Genomic DNA, 24,992 nt, shown 5'->3' on the forward strand with positions numbered 1-24,992 from the left:
AAGCAGAAAGAGCCAGCCTGTATTTTCAGCCTTACTCAAAGGCTGAGGAAACAGGCCAGTTACGCACGTCAATCCATTCCAGACGATCTTAGTTTGCTTCTTATCTAATAAACAGGCATTTAATTGATGAAACATCGATCAAAATAAAAATACAATTTATACAAAACTAAATATATTTTTTAAGAAAGACTTTCTAGAAAATAAAACTCGAAGTGATCAAAATCATGTGACTCCCCAGGTCTTAAACATATTACAATTCTTGCGCATGCTGCTCACTTTTCATAACCAACATATACATTAAAATAATAATATTACAGGCTAATGTTTAGGCCTAAACGCAGCCTATTTAGTTTCGTAGTTAGGCTATGTTTTCTTTAACCCATGGCCGATAAAAGCGCCGACGTTCTCATTTTTCCTTCTTCCTTTAAGAGAGATGAAACAATTTACAATACTCTTGTCATTTTTAGCTATACAGATGAGTTCAAGACATAATTATATACTATAAACTGTCTATTTTTATTTGTGGCCTCGGGAAACTAATTATTTTGCATGCACTCACTCCAAACGCGGTCTCCATTTCAAAAAAATTATTTTGTTTATTAAATGCCAATTTTTTCTTTTCCAAAGCATTTCTAAATTCAGTTCAAATGCCAATCAAACGAAATATCTAGCCAAAATAACGAAAGTGGTGAAAATAAAAATAAAACATTTGAGTTAACATGCAAATTCAAACATTTCGCTCTTCTCTATATGCGTCAACCTGCCGCACTTAAAAGGCGATCATTCTTTACAGATGATGGTTCGGTTTGGCGAGAAGACGAGATGGAGTTCTTTATTAAACTCATAAAAGACAATATAGGATTACAGTAATACTGGATTCTATACACAGAAATGCTACATTATCATGAAGACCTTGAAGCAGATCTGACACACACACACACACACACACACACACACACACACACACACACACACACACACACACACACACACACACACACACACACACACACACACACACACACACACACACACACACACCTCATATCCGTGCCGCTTAAGTAACCTAAGGGGCTTTCCTTGCCATTAATGCTTGGATAACACATATGTCTCCTTCCAATAAAAATAATGGCTAGTGTGATGGATGGGATGTACAAACCTACCAAGTGCCATCATTTTGGACTGACCTATTGCGAGAGGAAAGTAATATGTTTTAGTCGCATAACTGCAGCTATGGAAACGCTGTCATTTCGCAACAGTTTTTTATCGACATTTAAGAAATATCGCAAAAGTTTTTCGCAAATCTGTAATGGAAACGCAGCTATAGATGTATTACAAAAAATCCTGTAACTCAAAATCATTACATTATCACTAAACTGTTATAGTTACAACAACTGTTACAATTTTTTAAAACTCTATTTTTAGAAAAGCCTCCATTTGTAAATTATTATTATCTATTAATTAATATTATCTATTATTACTATTATTATCTCTGAATAATTTTGATTGCAACTGTATATTAATATTAAAATAAATAAACCACATTTTTATTTAAAAAAATAGAAATAGAAATAAAAATAAAAAATATGTTATACAAAAATATTTTAGGCTATCTATAGCTAGTTTAGATGTAATGATACAAGTAAAATAAATACACACACCTATAATATTTATAAATAAATAAAAAATAAAAATTACACTAGTGACATTATTAAACATTAAAATAAACTATAAAAAAGTTACTGATGTTTCTTCACAGTGACGCTTCAGAAATATTTTATTCTATTCCTTTATCCTTGCATCCCAACACAACATGTAATGAGGAAAGGAGGGAGCACAGCTAAGGAACGAGAAGCAGCCACTGCTTTCACTTCAGTCTGCTAAAATCACTGTAACCGAGACTCTTGTGGCTTATTCTATCATTAACATGATATCATGACATCCAGGCAGACAAAACGCATGAGAAATATATCTTCTGAGGGATCAGCACAATTCATTTGACTCAGCTGAGCGTGCGTGTGTGTGTGTGTTCGTAAAGGATTTTATGAGGGTTTTGTCAGCAGTCTAAATGAGGTTGCACGCCCACACTTACATTTGGTCATATGAAGCCGCTGGGCTCTAATGGGATGTGTGCATGTGTGTCTGGTGTGGTGTGTGTACATGAAATTGAACTGGTTTATGAAGAAGTAAACACTAACTGCAAACTGTAGCAATCTCTCGTTTCAAAACACAGCAACATTTCTTGAACATTTTAGTTCAATCATTTATTCTACTGTATTTTGAGGCAAATGATTGCAGCTTTAAATATTTTATAAAATAATATTAGATTTACTTTCATCCAAACAGAAAGAGTGTTTTGAAAGTTTTTCCCTCAAAAACCAATGCAGAAAATTCGAAAGACATCTGCAAAATCTGTCTGGGCTTGTTTATGGGCAGCAGAGGTCCACATCCATCACCGATTTTAGATTGCTACAGGCAATCGGTGTCATGAACAGTGTGGAATTGTATAAATGGACACTGTGTGATTATGTGTGTGCATGTTTGCACGTGACTGGCCGTTGACATGTACCCGTACTCTTGCACCCCAGGCGGCGTCAACACGGCTATCACACGACCCCTGAGCGACCCCGCCTGTTCTTGGACCTCGATAACCATGATGTCTCCACCACACCTGCAAACACACACAAACAAATGTGAAGTAGAGCATTGATGCCACCACTTTACACTTCATAATCACCATGTATTTCAAAAAGAAATAAAAAAGACTAGGATGTGAATTGAAACAGGGATGCACAAATAAGAAATAAAAAGCAGCTGCTGCCATTTTGTCCACTTCAGTGTGGCAGTGATCAGACGGCTGCCAGCGCTGTCATTTTACACTTCACATTCACACACATTAAGCTTTCTCTTTCTGTTGTTGAACAGCATCTCCCAAGTGACAAAAACACATTTAAAGCCACTAAGGCAAATTAGCGTATGAGTGCAATCCCATAAAAATGGCGATGGGAGTGGAAAGTTATTTGCGTGATCTACTGACAACGCACAAATTAAAGGACGCAGACGAGTCGGATCATTTCCATAATGACCAATCCAATTCACCAAGAGCAGCGCAAATTACCGTCTGGTTTAAGATGTGCTATTTTGGGCGGTAAATAATGAAGCAAACACTTAGTAAATCACCTTGCATGATTCTTTTAAATACTCTCCTCCCATAAAATTTGCATCTGAAAAGTAAACTCATTATGCAATAAAGTCAGCCGCAAAAATAACCCTTTCCACGCCTTTTCAGAGCTAATCACGATCATTCGAATATACTCCAGGGTTTCTACTGATACAAAGCCATATGCTAATCGCTGAACTAACGCTTTAACATCAAAAGAGGTTTTGCGCTGGCGCTAATCTGGCCCTAAAAGTTAATTTTCATTAAAATCTTGTAAGCAGTTTCAAGTTTTCAATGTTGTTTATATGTCTATGTGGTGTTTTTAATATGCTTTAAGACAACCCATATGCAAATTAATAAGTCAACACCATGGCTGAGTATTTTCTCTTTAAAGCTTTAGTGAAAAAAAAAAGAATAAAAAAATTAAACATTTAAAATCGCGGGTTTTATCTGACGTCATAAACGAAGTTAAACTTTCTCCACTGATGTTCAAAGCGTTTCCAGGATACTGATTTTTAGAAGGCAGACTGAGATGGCGAATGGGAACATGGTTTTTGTAACATTAGCAATACATTAGTAGCAGGGCTGGACTGGGGCTAAAATTCAGATCTGGCATACCCAGCACATCTGGCCCATGAGTTCCCCGTGAATGTTTTTGCTGGGGTTAGGGCCTTAAATTGGAGTATATTAATAAAACTAGGACAAGGACAAATAATGATAGATATTATCGAATTTGCTGCAAATGCAGATAAACTTAATATTGCTTTTTTTGTCACACAGAAATGGCAGTAAAGCACTGCCCGGTATGCCAGATTACCAGTCCAGCCCTGATTAGTAGTCAAGCAAGAGGATAATCATATTAATTACTGTTATGTGTCCGACGTTGTAGAGCACGATACATAAAACACATTACTATTCTGATCGTTCGATTTGTATACCACTTTGTCCAAGTGGGTCTCTGAGCTGGTGCGAGTGAGTGGAGGCAGGGCTAATTTGCATTCATAAACCACGTATACTACATGAAGCCAGGGTGTAAAGTTACATTTAAGCTATTTTAATAAAAATTTTCAAAGGAAAAAAATTATATTGGTGATCAAAGATGAGTTTTAAGAGATGAAAATTATTTACTACAGGAGGGGCTTTATTTCTTGAAATAGACTTTCTAGTAAATTCCTGGATAAGGATTTTTAACTTACAAAGCAATTTGAAATTTTTTTTGGTAGGTTGTTCAATTCAATTAAAACAAGCTAATGCAACAATTCTTGATCACTTAATTTTATTGCACTCAATCTACTTACATTTGCAGACGTCTACTTAATGCATTTCAATTAGGACTACATGAATCATTTTTGTTGGCATTAACCAAAACCGTGAAAGGTAATTTGTACTTTTATAATAATAAATGCCAAATAATAATTTCTGATGATTTAGTATTTTGTACACATTGTACAGTGATATTCACTATAATATAATAGTGAACTCTTATGCTCATAAAACAGATCTAACCTAGTTTATAAGTTGCAGGAAGCCGCTTTTATAAATCAATGTTCCCATCGGGCGCCTCGGTTTCCTTTCAGCACAACATGATGCACCTGTGTGACCTGATTACACGGTGGTGTCCAACTCAAATTATTAACCGCTGAAATTATAATGCATTTTATATTCATGAATAAAACATAGACATTTTAATGTGCCCTTCTGAAACAACACTTTATTCTGCCCTTGATCTTGTGCTTAAGTTCTCTTTAACCAAATGTTTAATTGATGAATAACTCCAGCAGGACACGTTTTTTTTGTTGCTATTGGAACAACATTTATCATCGTCTGAAACAAGAGGACAATGATCGACCATGAATGAAACGTACGACCGATCACGTTGTTTTATGTCCAAACTAAGACCTAAGAGCAGGCGATTGGCTCAAAAAAAAACTGCCTCAGCTGAGAAACTGTTATTGAGATAAACGGGACTGCTATTGCTAACACAAACATTACCCCTAAAATCAGATCTGATCCAAAAACAACACAGGATGATCCAAGAGCACGTTCAACGTGTGTAAACCGGGTTAGGCTTTAAGTATGTTTATAATGCCTCTGCGTTTTAGAATCAGCATGAAATTTCAAATACATGCGACCGATTTTACTGCTGTACTGTGAAGTATTTCTAAGTGAAAGAGCTATTGAACAGCAAAAGATCAAGAGGTATATCTACTCCAGGTGCATTTTTATTTGCACAAATGTACAAAAATTTGGGGTTTCTTTTTAAGAAATTAATACTTATATTTAGCAAATACGCATTAACTAATAAACAGATACAACAACTGATTTTAAGAATAAATATAGTAGAGGAGTAATGATGCTGAAAATTCAGCTTTTCATCAGAGGAATAAATAATATTTGAAAATATGGTCAAATAGAAAACAGTTATTTAATATATTTTAACAAATTTCTATATTTTTTAATTTACATAAAAGCATCCTTGGTGAGCATAAGAGAGTTTTGATCATACTCATAAAATCATACTGACCGCAAACTTTAAACGGAACAGAATTTATTGGAATATAAATCTTTTATAAAATGATATACGTCTTTACGGTAACTTTTGATCAAATCAATGTATCTCTGGTGAATAAAAGTATTGATTTATTCCCTTTTTAAATGTCTGGCCTTGTGGCATAAAAATAACAACCAAATAAATTATTTTTTATTCCTATTCTCTTCCTATCAAAATTTCGTCGTAACCATTATGATGAAGCGTTAGGCGTACCTGGGAACCCAGATGGTGCTGTTGACTGGAATGATGTTTAAGGCCTTCAGCTGCAGTGGTGCGTGGCTTTGATCCGCTAGTTCTGGATCCGTTGCGCTCCTGGATGGAACTGAATCCGGTGAAACGGTAACGGAAAAAGGCATACTGCTGGAGCTCGCCAAAGAGCTGAGGGGTCCCGAACTGGAGCGCTCGATGTGAGGAAGACCCGACGAGCCGCCCTGCTCAAAATCCCCAATCTGATCCAGCTGCTCCGAGCTGAACCCGGAAGACGTCATGGAGCAGTAATCCAGCGAGTCCTGCTGGCACAAGATTTGCGTTCCTGCATCCTCACTGTGCGTAACCGTTATCTTCACCAGTTCTAGGTTAAGAGGAAGAGACTCTTTATCTACATCAGGGCTCATGGGGGCCACGATCCCCACCGGCCTTTCCACAGGGAAAACGTCACGCAGTGGATTTGCGTCGCTGCAGTTGTATGTGGCGCAGATCTGATAGCTTGCGGCATGATACATCAGGAGCGTGTTGGTGTGACTGTCCAGACACCAGACGGCCTCGTCGCTCCAGCAGCTGGCGGACGATGCCATGGAAACCACGCAGGACGGTGGAAGATAAGGGTCGAGGCGGCGGATGGGTTGAAGTGTGAGACTGTCAATGACGAGCACACCAGGGCCATTGGTGTACCACACCTCTGATCCGGTGCTCACAGGCACGATGCTCTGCACGGGGTACGGCCGCTGCCGAGGGTCCAAGTCGTCCATACTCAGCAGATGCTTGTTGATCGTGTGTGAGCAGATGTAGGTCTCTCCTTCCACAGGCATGTCGTCTACCAGAGAATAAACCGCTATGAGACCATCAGACATGCCGGCAAACACCTGAGGGAGAGACTGAACAAGAGACATAATGTAAATAAATAATATACGCAATATAATTTATATTTATTCAATCATGACAATTCTCTGGAAGATTTTTAGAATGGTAATGGAAAAGAAAATGTTAATGTATTTCAGGTGGAGCTGGGGAAGGTGGTATTTTAGACAAACTCTGAAAGTGTGCTGCAAACTACTATAGAAAATGGTAAACGATGATGGTAAATGATGAGCAGCATGCTCATTGGCTGCAGATAAAACATAAACCAATCAGGTGTGCCAAGTAGTTAATGTTGAAATTATTATCAGCTTGCGTTAAAGATCCATCAGCCTGTGCCATCTAGAGATTCATGACAAAACTAGGCATTTAAGGTAAATACTAAAATATAACTAAAATAACTACAATATCTACAAGTTTAAACAAGACAATTACTTGAATTGCAAAATTGCAAGAGATACACAGATCAGGCATAACATTATGTCCTAATATTGTGTTGGTCCCCCTTTTGCTGCCAAAACAGGACTGACCTGTTGACTCCACTAGACCCCTGAAGGTGTACTGTGGTATCTGGCACCAATATGTTAGCAGTGGATCCTTTAAATCCTGTAAGTTGTGAGGTGGGGCCTCCATGGATTGGTCTTGTTTGTTTAGCACATCTTACAGATGCTCAATTGGATTTAGATTTGGGCAATTTTTGGAGGGCATGTCAACACCTCAAACTCATGTTTCTCAATTGATTCCTGAACCCTTTTGCTTTGTGGCTCTGCGCATTATTGGCTAAAAGAGGCCACAGCCACCAGGGAACACCGTTTCCATTATGGAGTGTACATGGTCTGCAACATGTTTAAGTAGGTGTAACGTGTCAAAGTAACATCCACATGGATGGCAGGACCAAAGGTTTCCCAGCAGAACATTGCTCAAAGAATCACGCTGCCTCTGATGGCTTGCCTTCGTCCCATATTGCATCCTGATGCCACATGTTCTCCAGGTAAGTGAGGCCCCATCATTGAGGCTTAGCCGGCCACGACCCGCCGGTTCACCACTGTTCCTTCCTTGGACCATTTTTGATGGATATTGACCACTACAGACCAGAAACACCCAACAAGAGCTGCAGTTTTGGAGATGCTCTGACCCAGTTGTCTAGCCATCACAATTTGGCCCTTATCAAACTCGCTCAAATCCTTATGCTTGCCCATTTTTCCTGCTTCTAACACATCAACTTTGAGGATTTTTTTTTCACTTGCTGCCTAATATATCCCACCCACTAACAGGTGCCATGATGAAGAAATAATCAGTTTTTTTTACTTCACCTGTCATAATGTTATGCCTGATCGTATATTAAGACTCGTTTTTAGACCTTTTTATATCTTAATTATGAGCATTTTTTGTTCTGAATATAATTAATATAATATAATATAATATAATATAATATAAAGTTAAAATTATGAAACACAAAACTTCAAAGGAGAAGTTGAATGACTGTAGAGAGGTGTATCCCCTCTCCCCCTCCCCCTGACTCGGGGTTGCCACATTAGCTGAAGGATCAGTAGGAATGTTTGTAGCTGCAGCTGTGGTAACTAGATCAGAGCTGGCAACCCTGATGCTGAAACACTACTGACTTTGTGATTGGTAGATAGGTGGAGGGCGGAGCTTCAGGCCAAACACAACATGTCAACATCAACATCAGTTGAGGGCTGCAACAACAACTTTATCCTGGCCGGACTACTTTTGTCAGTGATATAAGTATTTGAAATGAACATGGTTTCTTAATGTCTAGTGACATATCAGGGCCATTTTATGATTCATTGAAATACATACAGTTCCTTTAACCTTGTCAGTCAAAAACTCAACTTTTTGTAGAGATTACTTTTCCGTCATATCGAGATCACAAGGTGTCAAAAATAAAAACCCACATATGTGGAAATTCCGTTTGATGCTCCAAGCTTGAAATGCTGCATATTTCAACAAGATTTCTGAGAGCGTCAGTTCCATACTGATAACTAATGTGTATGTGGATGAACTCAACTCAACTCAGTAGAAATTATCCTTTCAGTCTGATTCAAATCATGTGGCTTTTTGTTCCACACATTTCCCCTCTAGCAATATAACTGGAGCATTATCAGAAGTCTGTATATTCACACATGCAGCTTACAGAGTATAAAGTTAGACATTCTGCAGTTCCATTTGGTGTCACTAGTTATACAGAAATCACACATAACATTTGTTTAATATTTTAAATTACCATAAACCATGTCAAATGTTATGTCATTCAAATATAAAATAAGAAGCCATGCTATTTTTTCAATCGCTGAGCTGCAAAAATCCCTTTTCTTAAGTACTTTTGTCTGGTTTTCCAGTTAAAACATCTAAAAGTCCTTGAAACAAATGCTTCTTGGGAATCAACAATGCATAAGATATTACGACTTGCTTTCAGATGTTTCTTAAAGGGTTAGTTCACAAAAAAATGAAAATTATGTTAATTAATGACTCACCCTAATGCCATTCCACACCCATAAGATCTTCGTTCATCTTAGGAACACAGTTTAGGATATTTTATATTTAGTCCGAGAGCTTTGTCCCTCCATTGAAAATGTATGTACGGTATACTGTCCCTTTCCAGAAGGAACAGAAAGAGAAACGTAATAAAAACATCATCAAAGTAGTCCATATGTGACATCAGTGGGTTAGTTAGAATCTCTTCAAGTATCGAAAATACACTTCGGTCATAAAATATTTCAATCTGCGACGCGTTCACAACTGCGCAGTGACGCTGCTGACGTGTTATCTGGTGCGCGCAAGCTTCGTTTACAGACTGAGGGAGACTGCACATTCGCGAATGCGGATTGAAAATAAACGTGGAAGAGAAGACAATGCTGAATAAAGTCAAAGTCTTTGTTATTTTTGGACCAAAATGTATATTCGATGCTTCAAGAGATTCCAACTAACCCACTGATGTCATATTTGGACTACTTTGATGATGTTTTTATTCCCTTTCTGGACATGGACAGTATAGTGTACATACATTTTCAATGGAGGAACAGAAAGCTCTCGGACTAAATATAAAATATCTTAAACTGTGTTCTGAAGATGAACGGCGGTCTTACGGGTGTGGAACAACATTAGGGTGAGTCATTAATTACATCAAATTCATTTTTGGGTGAACTAACCCTTTAACATTTATCTTTTTTCTCACTAGCTTTACGCATTAACAAATTTAAAGTAAAAATACCACACAAAGAATGCACATTGACAATTTAGCTTAAAATTGTTTACAGTGTTGCTTCTCAAATGTATTTAACTTGATTTAAAGAATTTTTACATGTTTTCGAAAAGTCACAAATATTAGTCACTTTATTTATACTTTTAAAATATATTTATATATAATACTTTTAATATAATAATCATTTTAAAGATTTTGTTTTGAAGAATGAAAAAAATATTTTGCTAGAAAAATAGTTAAATATTCGAATAATTAAAGAATCATTAAGAAATCATTTTTAAATTGATTTTTTTGCAGATCGTGTATGAGAGTTAATGTGTCTTCGAATTCGTCATCCATTTAATTCTGTTGTGACTTTTCACTTCTAAATGACCTGGATATCTGAGAATTTTCGAAAACAGTCATATGAAAACCAAACAACATCCTGTCAAACAATACTGAACATTTATTCTCTGTATATTTAAGTCTGCCTTCACATGCATTTTTGTCCAAGTGCCATATCGAAAAAAATGTTTCCTCCCTAAAACAGCCTTGACAGCCCCAAACCAGCTGCGTGTTCCTTCCCTGATCTCAACAACTGCTTTTGACATTCAATTTGTCAGTGACCTGCACCGAACGAACGGTGGGAACCGAGGACACTTCAAAAAGAATGAGGCTCATTTAAGAGAGTGCTTGAAGAAGCATCAGGGACTGAATATGTCATTGGGACGTCGGCTAAAGAGAAGGAGAGTGGGAACACCTGGACGCTAGCTACTTCAAACACGACAGAAAAACCTGCCCACTTACCTAAGATCAAGCCTGATGGGAAACTAAACTAGCCTAAGGTGGTTTGCTGGTCTTACCCCACCACCAATTTGGTCTGATTTGCTGGTTTAAGAGGGATTTTGGGCACATTTCTTAGTTAGTCAGGCTGTGTTTAACAATTAATATATTATATATATATTATTCAAATTACTATATAAAACATTATATATTAAAGTGGCATAAAGACTTTTTTGGCATAAAAGAAATCTTTTACTTTGGATATCTAAACCAAGAAAACAAAACAAATAAAAAACGTGATAAGCAGAAGCGTAGTTTACATGACAATGACTGCAAGTCGGGGCACTGACCTCTTTCCTGGCGGGCAGTAAAAAGAGGCAGGTTACCACGGCTGGACAGGAGAGCTGTTTCTGCGGGTGACTCAAGGGACACATCTCTTTCAGGCTGTAGATAAAGACTTCCTGTTCCTGAAGAAACATCAACAAGGTATCAAGATAACCATCTCCATTCATTTGCTGTGCTCACTTACAAATAGGGTTGGAAATTGAGAAATGCTACTAATTTCGATTTTTTCCCCCAAAAATACTGGGACCAAACAACATTCATGATGTTTGGGTTCACTGGTAGTTCTGGATCGACAATCTTCCACTAAATAAAACCACAGAAATCATCTGTACATGATGCTATTGTTCTACATTAAAATCCACATGTCTTTTCTTAGTATACTGTGTGTTATTTCAAATGGTTTCTCTGAGTAAAGACGGTGGTTGAAGTATAAAGATGCCTTTAGCCCTTTTCGGTTTTTCCCATAATCCAATTATTGTTCAGGGACTAAAAATGGTAATTGAAATCAGAATAAAATTCACAAAAATGCCCATCCCTACTTACAAAGTGCATGCTATATCTTGAGAAAAACTAGTGATTTTTTCAGTGAAGTAAAACAAAATGAACTAAATTAAACAACATAAACCAAACCAAAAGTCAATGTCACATTTAAACCTTTTTAAAGTTCAATGTTTTGATGTTGAAATACTTTAACATTGTGATGTTACAAATACACTACAGGTCAAAAGTTTGGGCTCTGTACGTTTTTGAAAGAAGTCTCTTGTTCTCAACAAGGCAGCATTTTTTAAAAAGATACAGTCAATTCAGTTACGTAAAATATTATTGCAATATAAAATAAATAATAAACAAAATATATTTAAATCACCTGCTTAAATATATTTTAAAATGTAATTTATCCCTGTGATCCAAAGCTGTATTTTCAGCATCATTAGTCCAGTCTTCAGTGACATGATCCTTCAGAAGGTTCTAATATGCTGATTTGCTGCTCAAGAAACATTTCTTCTTATATTTTTTTATAATTGTTGCTGTTGTAATGCTTAACATTTATGTGGAAACTGTGATTCATTTTTTCAGGATTATCTCATACACTAAATTTCAGCAGAACAGTATTTATTTGAAATATAAATCTTTTGTAACATTATAAATATCTTCATTGTAAGTTTTGATCAATTGAATGCATCCTTGCTGAATAAATGAACTAATTTTAATTATATTCATAAATATTAATATATTAAATAACTAATATCTTACATCTTTTTGTACGGTATAGTCTCTCTTCAGGTGATTAAACCTAATTAAAATCTTTTAAAATGCTTTCTGAATAAAATCTGAGTACATAAAATCAGAGTAATGTATTTAGGAAACCTGTCTGAAAACAGCCATTGTGTTTGCTATCCTGCTAGTGGTGAAGAAATCACAAACAAAACTTGAGCAATAAACTAAGTTACAAAATATCTCCTTCACAGTGAGAACCTGAGGGCAAATGTATATCCATTAGTGTTGTTGCCTTGGTAACATTCCTACACTGTTGAACAGAATGCAGAGACTAACAGCGAGCCGCGCCATGTTTCCCAAGGCTCACCTCAGTGGCAGTCCACAGGGTGTTCTCCATCTTTATTTGGCAGCTCAGACGTGTTCCTGGGCATGGCATCCGTTTTACCTCCACCTGGCCCTTGGCCAAGTTTACAACCGTGTAGTTCCTGTGAGATGTGCACACACACGCACACACACACACACACACACATACGAACGCACGCGCACACACACAGACACAAACACACACAATTATATATATATATATATATGAAGTTATGAAATCCACTGTGAAGAAAATGCAAGTGGTGCTATTGAGAAAAAGATGATAGGGACAGGGTTGCTACTGTAACTACTTAACATATTTTTGAAATGAAGCTGAAGGAAATATAAATATTAAATGATAGTTTTAGTTTGAACTATTTTAGTATTTGAATTTAAACTAAAAATGTTTTCTTGGCAACTAACTGAAATAAGAACTAATTGAAAAAAATACAAATAAAATAAAAATAAAAATAAATTAAACCTAAATAGTAATATTAAGCAGCTAATCGAACACCTGGTAAAAAATAACAACGGCACATAAAAAAATTAAAATTAAAAGATAACTAAAAATATAAAAATAAAATTACATTCAAAATATTAATAAAAACCAGTATATTTAACCCATTTCTGGGATTATATATATATATATATATATATATATATATATATATATATATATATATATATATATATATATATATATATGTATGTATGTATGTATGTATGTATGTATGTATGTATGTATGTATGTATGTATGTATGTATGTATGTATGTATGTATGCATGCATGCATGCATATATATATATATATATATATATATATATATATATATATATATATATATAGTGAGGAAAATAAGTATTTGAACATTTGAAAACAAACCCGGAAGAGAAGACAATGCTGAATAAAGTCGTAGTTTTTGTAATTTTGGGACCAAAGTGTATTTTCGATGCTTCAAGAGATTCTAACTAACAGATGTAAGATATGGACTACTTTTATGATGTTTTTATTAACTTTCTGGTCCTTCTGGAAAGGGACAGTATACTGTGCATATGTTTTCAATGGAGAGACAATCTCTCGGACTAAATATAAAACATCTTAAACTGTGTTCCGAAGATGAACGGAGGTCTTACGGGTGTGGATCGACATTAGGGTGAGTCATTAATGACAAATTTCATTTTTGTGTGAACTCACCCTTTAAGGTCTGAAAATATTAATTTTAAAATTCCTTGATATTTAACACAACAATAATGATGCTTGATGCCATTAATAAACATAACTCAAATCCAGGCTGTTTTGTTCTGAGTAGTAATTTTTTACAGACATACTGTAATATGTAGTACAAAGCCAAAATGATTTATGAACAGTCTTTAATCTGAACATTTATTATGTATTATGCCATTATGTGGGTGCACAGCTTTCAGCAGCATGGGGTGGTTTGTAGGTTTAGATAGTTTGTTAATTCATTTGCGCAACGTTGATTCATTACTTGTCATTTAGCCGAGTCATTTATCTGACTGTGCACTGTGACAGGACTCAAATTATTCAATCCGTCTCAACGCACTCCATAATTTAACTATGGACGCTTTTGATCCAAATAACCTAGCAAGTTGTTTATTGTAATATTGTAATATCTGTTTTTCCTTTTTGCTCATGTAGGCGCAATAATCTAATAGGCAATGTCAAACTTAGACAAATAAAGGCTCCGGTGATAAAGCGATTCGGGCCACGCTCACGCTAATGCACTTAAAATATAATTTACAGGATATTGCTGGTATCAAATGATCAAGGGGGCCATTAGATCTCAAATCCCACATGGAGCTTTTACTGCCTAGTTTGTGCCAATTATTTGATGTCTTGTTTTCTTCCCTGCTGAAAAGAAAATACCATAAACCAGCCTAAACTGGTTTTAGCTATTCTCGCAGCCTGATCAGACTGGCTGGTTACCACTTTTAAACACCAGCTTGTTTAGGATAGACCAACGTAAACCATTTAAGACCAGAACGACTACTTGGGCAGTTCTCTCAGTCTAGCCTTTTAGCCAGTTTTAGGCCAGTTTTTTACTATTTTTAGTTGGTCTAACTGGAAGACCTTCTTGGCCAAGATGAGAGACCATCTTAAACCAGCTCAGCAGGGTTTCCACGAGCCTGGGAAAACCCAAACATCTTTCGGCAAATTTAGATTTGCTCTGCAAGTAGTCTGGCAAAGAGCCCATTCAAACCCATTTCTAATCCGTCAAAATTGCGGCACCAATCAGAAACGTTGGGGCGCGCTTTACACGATGACGACAGCGCAGCGATGGTGAAGCAGATTTTGTACATTACAAAGATGGATGCCGCCGAAAAACATCACTCGATCAAATCAGCTATAACGTCTGTTTTAAGCGATTTAAACTTTTCCTTTTCGTTAAAACCCAATCAAAGAACAACACCCGGCTACCAGATGTGGATTACACCGGCTACTTTAATGAGGAGGATAGGGAGTGTGATCATGTGCTAACACTACACAGCAGCTCTGGATCTGGCCTTTCTGTGCTTATATCCTCACACTAGATCTGGTAACGTTAGTCATGTAAAAATTGTAAATAAATAACTAACACAACTATGCTCAAGTCTGAAAATGTTCTAACACATCTGAAATGACTGAATTTGAATAAAGTTTGTGAGACAATTTTCCAAAGACTATTTTCACTATATTGCAAATCGCGTTCTAATCGCAATACAAATGCCTTATAACAGGGGCAAATGCGATCAGAGCTTGATGATTTCGGTTTGACCGTCAATCCGAGATGTTTCAGTCAGTATGAGAGGCTATTAGTTTTTCCAAATTTAGCAAAAATGTTGATGGAGTGGTGGTGGACACCAGCTATCATTTTATTTTATTTTTACAACAACGGCAAGCTGGGCTGGACTGGTAATCTGGCATGCATTTGCCCGGTGGGCCGACGCACTTTGGGGTGTGTGTTTACTTTTTTTTTTTTTAGCCTACCACTGACAACATGCAGCGACAGCTACCCATTGGTTTGTCTTCTGAATTAACAAGCCGAATCGAGAGAGACCTCCCCTCCATATTAGTTGCTTTTTCTATTTATTTATTTATTAGTATTTGAGCGCATGGAACTGCAAAGGCGAATATCCGCACAGCACAGCCGCTGACGAACGTGCGCTGCATTTAAATGCTGCTCTATAAGGCACTTTGACTCCGAATTTTGTTTTATACAGTCATATGATATGGAAACATTACAGGTTCTGTGTTGAATCAGCTGAAAACAGCCGCGAGCATGTGTTCGGTAAAGTGGAAAACAGCAATACACACAAACGTTTCACTTTAGCAGAACAATTTACATTGCAGCTAACAGCGAAGAAATATGGTGTTTTGGAAGAAACATTTATTAAAAATGTTCCTATATTACTTAAATTAATATTGCACAATATAAATCACTTTTATAGAGGCTGTTTTAGTAGCCTATTTTCTACAGGTGTTTACATTTTTTTTACTTACAAATATAGGCTAATAGTTTATTATATATGTTTTATAGTTTTAGAAACCATATAGCCATATAATGAGGAGCCAGGTTTTTACAGTCTATGTTTTTTACCCTGTGACTACCATGATCTTACATTTAAATGAAACTGGCCTACAGTTAAACTATAGTCTTTAAAACAGTTTTAAAATCTGGATCCCATGAATTAAGGACAAAGCTTTTTTTCCTCTTGAAAAGTTATTAACTTTTTTTTTATAGATTTAATGAAATTTAATAGCATCAAAGATAGATATCAGTGTCTTACTTAAATGATGTGTAAACTCTTGAAAAATATGATTGTTCAACCCAAAAATGTGATCATTTACTCACCTAATGTCATTCCAAACCTAAATGAATTGTTTTCTGTGTAGCATAAAATAATTTGAGTCTGTTTTTTTGTTCATACAATATTCAAATGGTAGCCTAACCAAAATGGCTTGGTTGTCCTAGTTTTATTTATATACTCCAATTTAAGGCTACCAACCCCAGCAAAAATATTCACACGGGAATTCATGGGCCGGATGTGCTGTATGCCAGAGCCGAATTTTAGCCCCAGCCCAGCCCTGACGGCAAGTCGTCTGAAGCTATTGCAACATCTTCCTCGAAATCACAAACAGAGAATTGCTGTCTCAGATGTTTCTTAGTCGCTCTGCAAACGTCATCGTCCGTTGGTGATGCCCCTTTGGAAATGATTTGTCTAGTATGAAGCTTTGCCAGACCATAACTCAGTTACTACTAAGAATGGTCTGGTTTTAACCAGGCTAGGTTTCCACTCTTTTTATCAATGAATTTCCATTAGATAACAGGATTATCGTTCTCTACATAAACAATTACAAAGAGAATTTTTCGACCCAATTAAATATTACAGAGCAAAAATAAACAAAAGTCTGGGATCGTTTTTGAAAAAAGTCTATTATACTCAATAAGCCAAAAATGTGTTTTTTGTGGGAATCGTGTTTTGTCGATTTGTTGAATTATTTTACATACTCTATTGCATATAACGGGTTTTAAATTATATAATTGTTTTTTACAATTTACTCAATTTCAAAATTCCCTGATATTGTTTCTAGCTCAACCGTCTCTAAGCATACTTTCTGTATTTGTAAGCACTTGAACTGTTTAGAGTTGTTTAGAGTAGGGCAATAGGAAGGAGTCATGGCCTAATATGACGATAAATGTAAGACAAAGCCTTCTTTGTCGTGCCACGATGACGAATTAAAGGAACCTCCACTGTGACTACAGCTGCTTCATTTGGCATGAAGACGGGCAAAGCTGGTAATTGCCAACACCTGCGCTGCAAGATAAAAGGGAAGCATTTCATCGAGTGTCTTGTGGAGTGCTTACACACAAAGCAACCAATGATCAGATGAGGCCGGCTATAATAGAGCTCAGGTCATTTATCAGCTCTTTTGGCCTGTCATGCATAATACATATATATATATATATACATACATATACACACACAGTGTGCTCGTGAATATTAAAATTAGTCATTTTTTGAAAGGAGGCTTGAGAACGTCAATGGAAGCTGAAAAAATGTGATTCTTGAATGATTTCAATGAGGGTGTTCATATGAGTGAGTAAGAGGTCTGAAGGGGAGCAATTGGCGGTAAATAGAAAAAAACAGGAGAGCGTTTAAATGAGGGAAATGGAGTGAAAGGGTTGATTATGAGCTGGTATTGGGCTTGTAATATTCAACAATATTATTAATCTGACTGTACTGACTGTATGAGAACTGAGCTGGACAATGACAATTTTTTTTTACAGAACTGCTTTATAGATGAAATGAGCTAATTGAATAACTGATGATCTTTACAACGGAACTGAATCACTGTAAAGCTGCTTTGAAACTATCTTTATTGTATAAAGCGCTAAATAAATGTGACTTGACTACCAGCATACAAGGGCTATTTCTGTAAAGTGCAAACCTGGTCTTTGTGATTCAATTTTCTTTGGCCTTTCTGCCTCATTACTAAAAAGACTCAGGCTCCAAAACCCATCAGCTACATCTGTAGTCAGAATTTTAAAACAACAAAGGTGCACTAATGACACAAAAGCTGTTCCAAAACATTTTGGTTTAGCTAAATTCCTAGGAGCTTCCTTAATGGAGAAGGTAATCCCATGATACAATCTGACCGACGAATTAGGATCTGATTTCAGAGACCAATCTACTTCGAGTGTGTTAAAAACGAGCCAATGGAGATTGGCATGTGATCCACGCATTCCACGCTCCACCTCGCAGTTATAAATAAGGAAGTGGAATGGTAGATCATTGCTTTTTTCTGCTGAGGAGCTGACTCGTGACTCTGCCTCTTAGCGGAAACACAGCACCTGGCGTCGGAACTGACCGTCGAATTGGGATCCCAACCAAAACGCCAGGAGGCTGGCCCTTCCAGCGTCCTGCTTGAGCGCACTGGACCGTCTTAGATGGTACGGAAGTTAGAGCTCCAAGCAGGGAGGTCAGTCACTGCTGTTTCTGCAAGACCCACTCAGTGTGACTACTGGATAACGCTGGGAAGCGTGCCCGTCTTGGGAAATGGTACGCTGCGGGGCCACGTCCTTCAGGGGAAGGATTGGCTCTGTCAAGGGAAAGACACGGGGCTAGCCGAGAAGGGTAGCTGGTACCGTGGAAGAATACACATATGGGGTTGCTGTGAGGGAACCGCTACATATGGAACCCAACCTATACACACATTCCCCAAGCATACGGTGCAGGCCTGGCATCAGACAGCCGTAACATCTGACACCGAAGGGGTGATGGAGGAGCTCGACAGGGTTAGCTGTTTCTGGGGAACACAACTGGAGACAATAGATGCACATATCCGGTCCAGAGGGCAGGAATGGCGCTGCAAGCCGACACTTTGAACGGGCACTTAACGCTACTGGCACTGGGGGCGAGAATGCGTGAAGAATGCGGGCTCTACACAGAGGATATAGAATCTAGCGAACGTGTTAGGTGTCGCCTAGCCCGCAGCTCTACATATATCTGTTAGCGAGGCACCTTGAGCCAGCGCCCAGGAGGAAGCCACACTCCTTGTTGAGTGTGCTCGCAACCCGAACGGGTAAGGCACGGTTTTGGGGCTGGTAAGCCAAGACAATAGAATCCCCTATCCAGTAGGCTAACCTCTGCTTGGAGACAGCCTTTCCCTTCTGCTGGCCTCCATAACAGACAAAAAGTGCATGCAGGTCCCCTACCCTCTTGATGGAGGCCAATGCTGTCAAGAGCACTGTCTTCATTGACAGGATTTTAAGCTCTACAGACTGCAAAGGCTCAAAGGGAGGGCTCTGAAGTGCTCTGAGCACTAAAGCCAAGTCCCAAGAGGGTACTGTGTTTGGACGAGGAGGATTCAGCCTCCTTGCACCTCTGAGGAACCTGAAGATTAGGTCCTGCTTCCCTAAGGACTTAACTTCAACTGCGTCGTGATACGCCGCAATTGCTGCGACTTACACTTTGAGGGTGGAGAGAGAGACAGCCTTCGCTCCAGCCCATCTTGCAGGAAAGAAAGCACGACACTAACCGAACACCTTCAGGGGTCTTCCCAGTGGGAAGAACACCATTCAATGAACAGGTTCCATTTAAAGACTAGAAACACCTCATAGAGGAAGCTCTAGCAGAAGAGATGTTGTCCACCACTGCCTGTGGTAGCCCACCTAGAAACTCTGCACCCCTTCCAGGGACCAAACATAGAGTTTCCAGAGGTTTGGACGCGGGTGGCATAATGCGCCCCGTCCCTGAGAAAGAAGGTCCTTCCTTCCCTGTACTGCCCGTCTCAGGGCCGCTTACCCTTGCACTTGCCTGCCGGTTAGCGGGACCCTGGACGGGTTGAGCGCCTCCCTTGCCTCCGGCCCCCTGCTTCTCCAGTGGAGGCTTTTGGTGTTCCATATTTCCGCCTCTCTGATGCAGCAATTGACATCTGTCCTCTGCCAGAGCCCAAAATGAAACGCTAAGTCCCCCCTTTTTTTGGGACCAGCAATTTCATCTTTAAGCTACCAGCAGGCATGTGAGACAGTGAACATGGCACATGGCACACAGCGTGCTGAACTCTCAAGCCTCTATGAAAAAGGCAAGGCGAACAACGTACTGACGTGGTCATGCTCTCATGAGAGAACCTGAACCACCCACGAAGAGTGTATCAGCATGCTTTTGATGAGATAGAGGATTCGGGGCCTGAGGGGATGTATCCATTGGGGAAGCCCCACTGTAATCCTCAGGTCACCAGAGCTTACCCCATTTTACAATAGACTCAACCCCATTTAAGGTTTCATAGTCTCAACTGCGCATCTAGAGCGCCGACTGACATGCGCTGGTTGCATGGATAACCCGCACTGAGCGCTCAAGCCCTTACGAGAAGGGTTAGACGAACAACGCACCGACTTGACCATGTTCTCCTGAGAGAACATGAATCACCCACGAACGCAATCTCACGTTTCCATGTGACATGTCTACATGTGAGAGCGATCGTGGCCGTCAAATGAGGACAGGAAACAATTGTATCCAGTAACACACGGTTTGAATGACATCTTGAAAAAGACGCAGGGTCAAACCGTGTTGCTCTTTTAGAAAGGAAACTGCTCTTTTATCGTGCTGAGGCACTCAGGGAGTTGACTGTGGCTTCATACAGTACAATAGTGCAAGCCTGTGTGAGCAGATTACTGTCGTTATTTATTTATTTATTTTGCGCACAAAAACTATTCTCGTAGCTTCATAAAATTATTGTAGAGCAGCTGTAGTGAGATGGGCTTTGTAACCACGTCTTTAGTGCCTTTTATGGGTCTTGAGAGAGGAAATTACATTGGTGTCAATGAATGCTTGTCTGAGCCGGTCTGAGCCATCGGATTTCAACAAAAACATCTTCATTTGTGTTCCGAAGATGAATGGAGGTCTTACGGGTGTTGAACGACATGAGGGTGAGTAATTAATGACAGAATTAAACATTTTGGGTGAACTAACCCTTTAACAATCTATAAAGGATGTCCAATCTAAATAAAAAAAATATATATATATATTAATTAATACTACTTTATTAAGCCATTAGTTTAACAGTATGTTAACACAGAGCTCTTTTAAAATCAACTGAAACTGCCTATTTAGAGCATGCCGAGCAATCATCAATCTAGGACCTTCTGTTTCCGTTAGGATGATGTCTTAGAAGACAGCTTTGTAGGAAATAGGAAGGATGTCAGCTTACCAGATTTTTAAACAGAGCAACAAAAGCTAAATTTGCAAACACATCATAGATGCACAAAACCTTCATGATACCAGCACAATTTGACACGAAATGCCACATGAACATGCAGAAAGGCATGTTTTCATGCTGCTATTCCCAAGAACACACCTGTCGTCTTTGTCTCCATCCCAGAATACGGCGTTGTGGCCCTGCATCGGTGATAAGAAGAGCTGACTGTGTTCCTGGCAGGACAGCAGGTACCTGAGACAAGCAAAACTGGGATTCTGCATCTGTCTCATGAGCGGAGCGGCCAGGGGACGCTAAAGCCACAAGGACAGTGCATTATTAGATACATGCTTTACTTCACAACATCTGCAGGTTAAAATGTGCCTACGTGACTATTTTTGTCTCAGATTTGTGTTCATTTTATAAGCACTAAGGCAGTAACCATTATGACATACTGTACACTATTGTTGAAAAGTTTGGGGTTAGTAAAAATAAGTCTTTTGTGCTCCCCAAAGCTGCATTTATTTTATCTAAAAGACAGCAAATAATAATATTGAGAAATATTAAAATAAGTTAAAATAACTGTTTTCTACTTGAATATATTTTAAAATGTAATTAATTAATCTTTGATGCAAACCTACATTTTCAGCATCAATACTCCAGTTTTCAGTGTCATGTGATCCTTTAGTAATCATTCTAATATGATGATTTGCTTCTCATTTATTCTTATTATTGTATGGAAACCCATAAGGAGCCCCGCACTTGACATGCAGGAAAACAAATATGTTTGTCATAGCTGTGATTAACAAGTAGTTCCCACAACTAATATGTCAGCACCTTTTAATAATTTGTTCCCTCCTTTTAAGTAAATCATGTGCGTAATATAATAATTTGTCCCCTCAATTTACTAAATTGTGTGGTCAGTTTGTACTAATTCAATCCCTTGTTTTAGGTAAAATCAAAATGAGGGAACGAATTACTTCAACGTGGCCATGATTATACTAAAACTAAAAGGCAAATTCTTAATGCGTGGCTGATATAATGTCACGTAAACTTGTGATACATTTCTTTAAGGATTTGTGATGACTAGAAATTTCAAAAGAACAGCATTTATATGAAATAGAAACCTTTAGTAACATTATAAATTTAGTGCCTTTGTCACTTTTGATCAATTTAATGCATTCTTAGCTAAAATAAAATAATTTAAACTCCATTTGAAACACATTTAACTTCAATAATATAATTTAAAAATAAAATAAAATATTCAAATTTGTATCCAATAGATTAGATTTTTTTTTTTTGCCACAAACTAACTGAATTAATGACATTATCCCATTATCCCTAGCCAAAATGACTGGTTAGACTTTTTTCTCTGTTCAATCATATTATGGGGCATTCACATTGACAGCCATTTGTTGTAACAAAGCAGTCTGGAAGATGTTAACTTCCTATGAACAATGGTGACAAGGTTGAGCTTAACTGAGTTTAACTTATTCTAAAACAGGTCATCAGTAATTCCAGTCTTTCTTCCTGCTGGAACCTATAAATTTGCATAATGTCAGCCTATGGTATTCATTGGGTGTCCTTGAATAATAGTTGAAGCTGTGGAAGAGTTTGGTTCGTGCCGTCAAAACAACGAGAAGACTGCAAAAGCAAATCCACTATGCACGCACTTTCATGATGAGGATGAGGACTCGATATTGATATGGTAAAAAACAATGTTTTATTTCCAACACGTGCTGTAAGCAGTAGACCAATCACAATCTGAGCCAGTCTGAGCCATCTGATCACAGCAGAGTAGGCTCACAGAAAGGCGGGGTTTAGACACTGTGAGAAAAGAGCTAATGCTGCAATGTATATTAAGAAATATTGAATGCATGTGCACCTACTGTAGGAAACCTCCAAAAAATAAAAAAACAGCATTTTAAGAGAACACAGAACCATGCTGTACCTTCTCTGGTTTGGTGTCCCAACACTCCTGCATCAACACCTGCAGACAGTGAAACTGCACCTCCTCTGGGGCGCCCAGTGCTGGTCTGAGTCCTTTAGATAGTTTCTTAGCGATCTGTAGTTGGTGTTGACCCATGCATGGTCTGCGGCCGGACAAGAGCTCATACAGAACCATGCCGTACGAGAACATATCCACCTGAAGCACAGATGACAAGAGTCATTTAAAAGCAATCCACAATAATGTTGTTAAACAGTCTCAGATAGCCCATGGTCCATTTACAGCCAATTTGCTCCATGCAATTCCCATTTTGCAGGACAGGTTCAAGTAAACTAAATCGCTGCAAGCTGAACTGTATATTTCACTTTACTTTCTGACTGGGAAATAATCTGATAAAAGAAAACAATAATAAACATCTGGGCTTGCTCCTGTCCTGTACATTTTTCTGTAAACAAGACTTTATATATTGTGTTTTTCAAGTCAATGCATCTTGATTTAAGAATGTTTCGATTTTTGTACAGGAAAACAAAGACAAAAATACTGAGTAAGAACATTTTTTGCAGTGTAAGTGTGCAACTCCTGCCCAGTGGTAGAACGTGAGACTAGAAGGAAGGAGAGATGGAAAAGAAAAAGATGAGTTAACAGAAAGGAAGAATGAAGTCATCGTTACTGACACAGCAGCATGTACGTCATGTACTCCTGTGGTTGATTCGACAGATGCTCCAGAGACAGTGACATATTTTTATTAAACGTCTTTTTAGGTCATTGCTATAAATGGACACGAGCTTTGACGAGGGCTGTGTCAATCCTGGACCTTATTTTTAGAGCGCTCTGCTTTGCCAACATAAAGGAAAAAAGGCATGCTTCCACATTTCACTTCAGTTACGAGAGCCTGAAATGACATCACAGAGCATGCATGTGAAAGAGCAGGAAATAGTTTGTAGTTGACACACACACACACACACACACACAAACGGCGGATCTACAGAGACCCAATCAATCTATTCTCTCAATCTATCTATAATCTCACCTTAAAAGGCTATTACGGTAATGATTTGATTAGCAATTACATTAAATCACTAATCAATTAAAATGCCTCTTAGGAGACTTTATTCTAAAGATCAAGCTGTTAATCACAGAGTGAGACAGAAGAAACGCCAATGAATGATTACTGTTGGTTTATATTTATGGGAACCTGTGTGACCCTCATATTTTTGTTTATTAACAATTTCCTAAAGTATGATAACGTTTTATCAGTAAATTGATTTAATAAAAAAAATTATATAAAAAAATTATATATATATATATATATATATATATATATATATATATATATATATATATATATATATATATATATATATATATATATATATATATATATATATATGTATATACTCTTTTTCACCTTTGAAATAATATAATAAAACTTGGATTTTCAATGCAGTTTAAAGGGTTACTTCAGCGATTAGCATATGGCTTTGTATCAGTAGAAACCCTGGAGAATATTCAAATTATTGTGCTTTCCCCCCTCATATCTCCCTGAGACGAGAGATTTATGCATTTTATTTCTGGAAAAATTCCTCCTATGATGCAAAATGACGATTTTTGCATCATAGGAGGAATGCTTGCCCAAAGGCTAAAGACTACAGC

At 37.8% G+C, this 24,992-nt stretch overlaps 1 protein-coding gene across 3 annotated transcripts in view; it reads right to left on the bottom strand.

Moving 5' to 3' along the window:
- Positions 1-24,992, bottom strand: part of lrrk1 (leucine-rich repeat kinase 1) — a 156,323-nt gene that overhangs the window by 54,852 nt on the left and 76,479 nt on the right. For all 3 annotated transcript variants that reach the window (XM_067444785.1, XM_067444791.1, XM_067444796.1), the window contains 6 exons: positions 23,343-23,537; positions 21,554-21,705; positions 12,698-12,815; positions 11,121-11,237; positions 5,925-6,805; positions 2,570-2,671 (listed from right to left, as the gene is read on the bottom strand). In XM_067444785.1, coding sequence (XP_067300886.1) covers positions 2,570-2,671; positions 5,925-6,805; positions 11,121-11,237; positions 12,698-12,815; positions 21,554-21,705; positions 23,343-23,537 — 1,565 coding nt within the window. The remainder of the gene's footprint in view (positions 1-2,569; positions 2,672-5,924; positions 6,806-11,120; positions 11,238-12,697; positions 12,816-21,553; positions 21,706-23,342; positions 23,538-24,992) is intronic.

The sequence above is a fragment of the Pseudorasbora parva genome, chromosome 1, assembly GCF_024679245.1.
Source record: "Pseudorasbora parva isolate DD20220531a chromosome 1, ASM2467924v1, whole genome shotgun sequence".
NCBI lineage: Eukaryota > Metazoa > Chordata > Actinopteri > Cypriniformes > Gobionidae > Pseudorasbora > Pseudorasbora parva.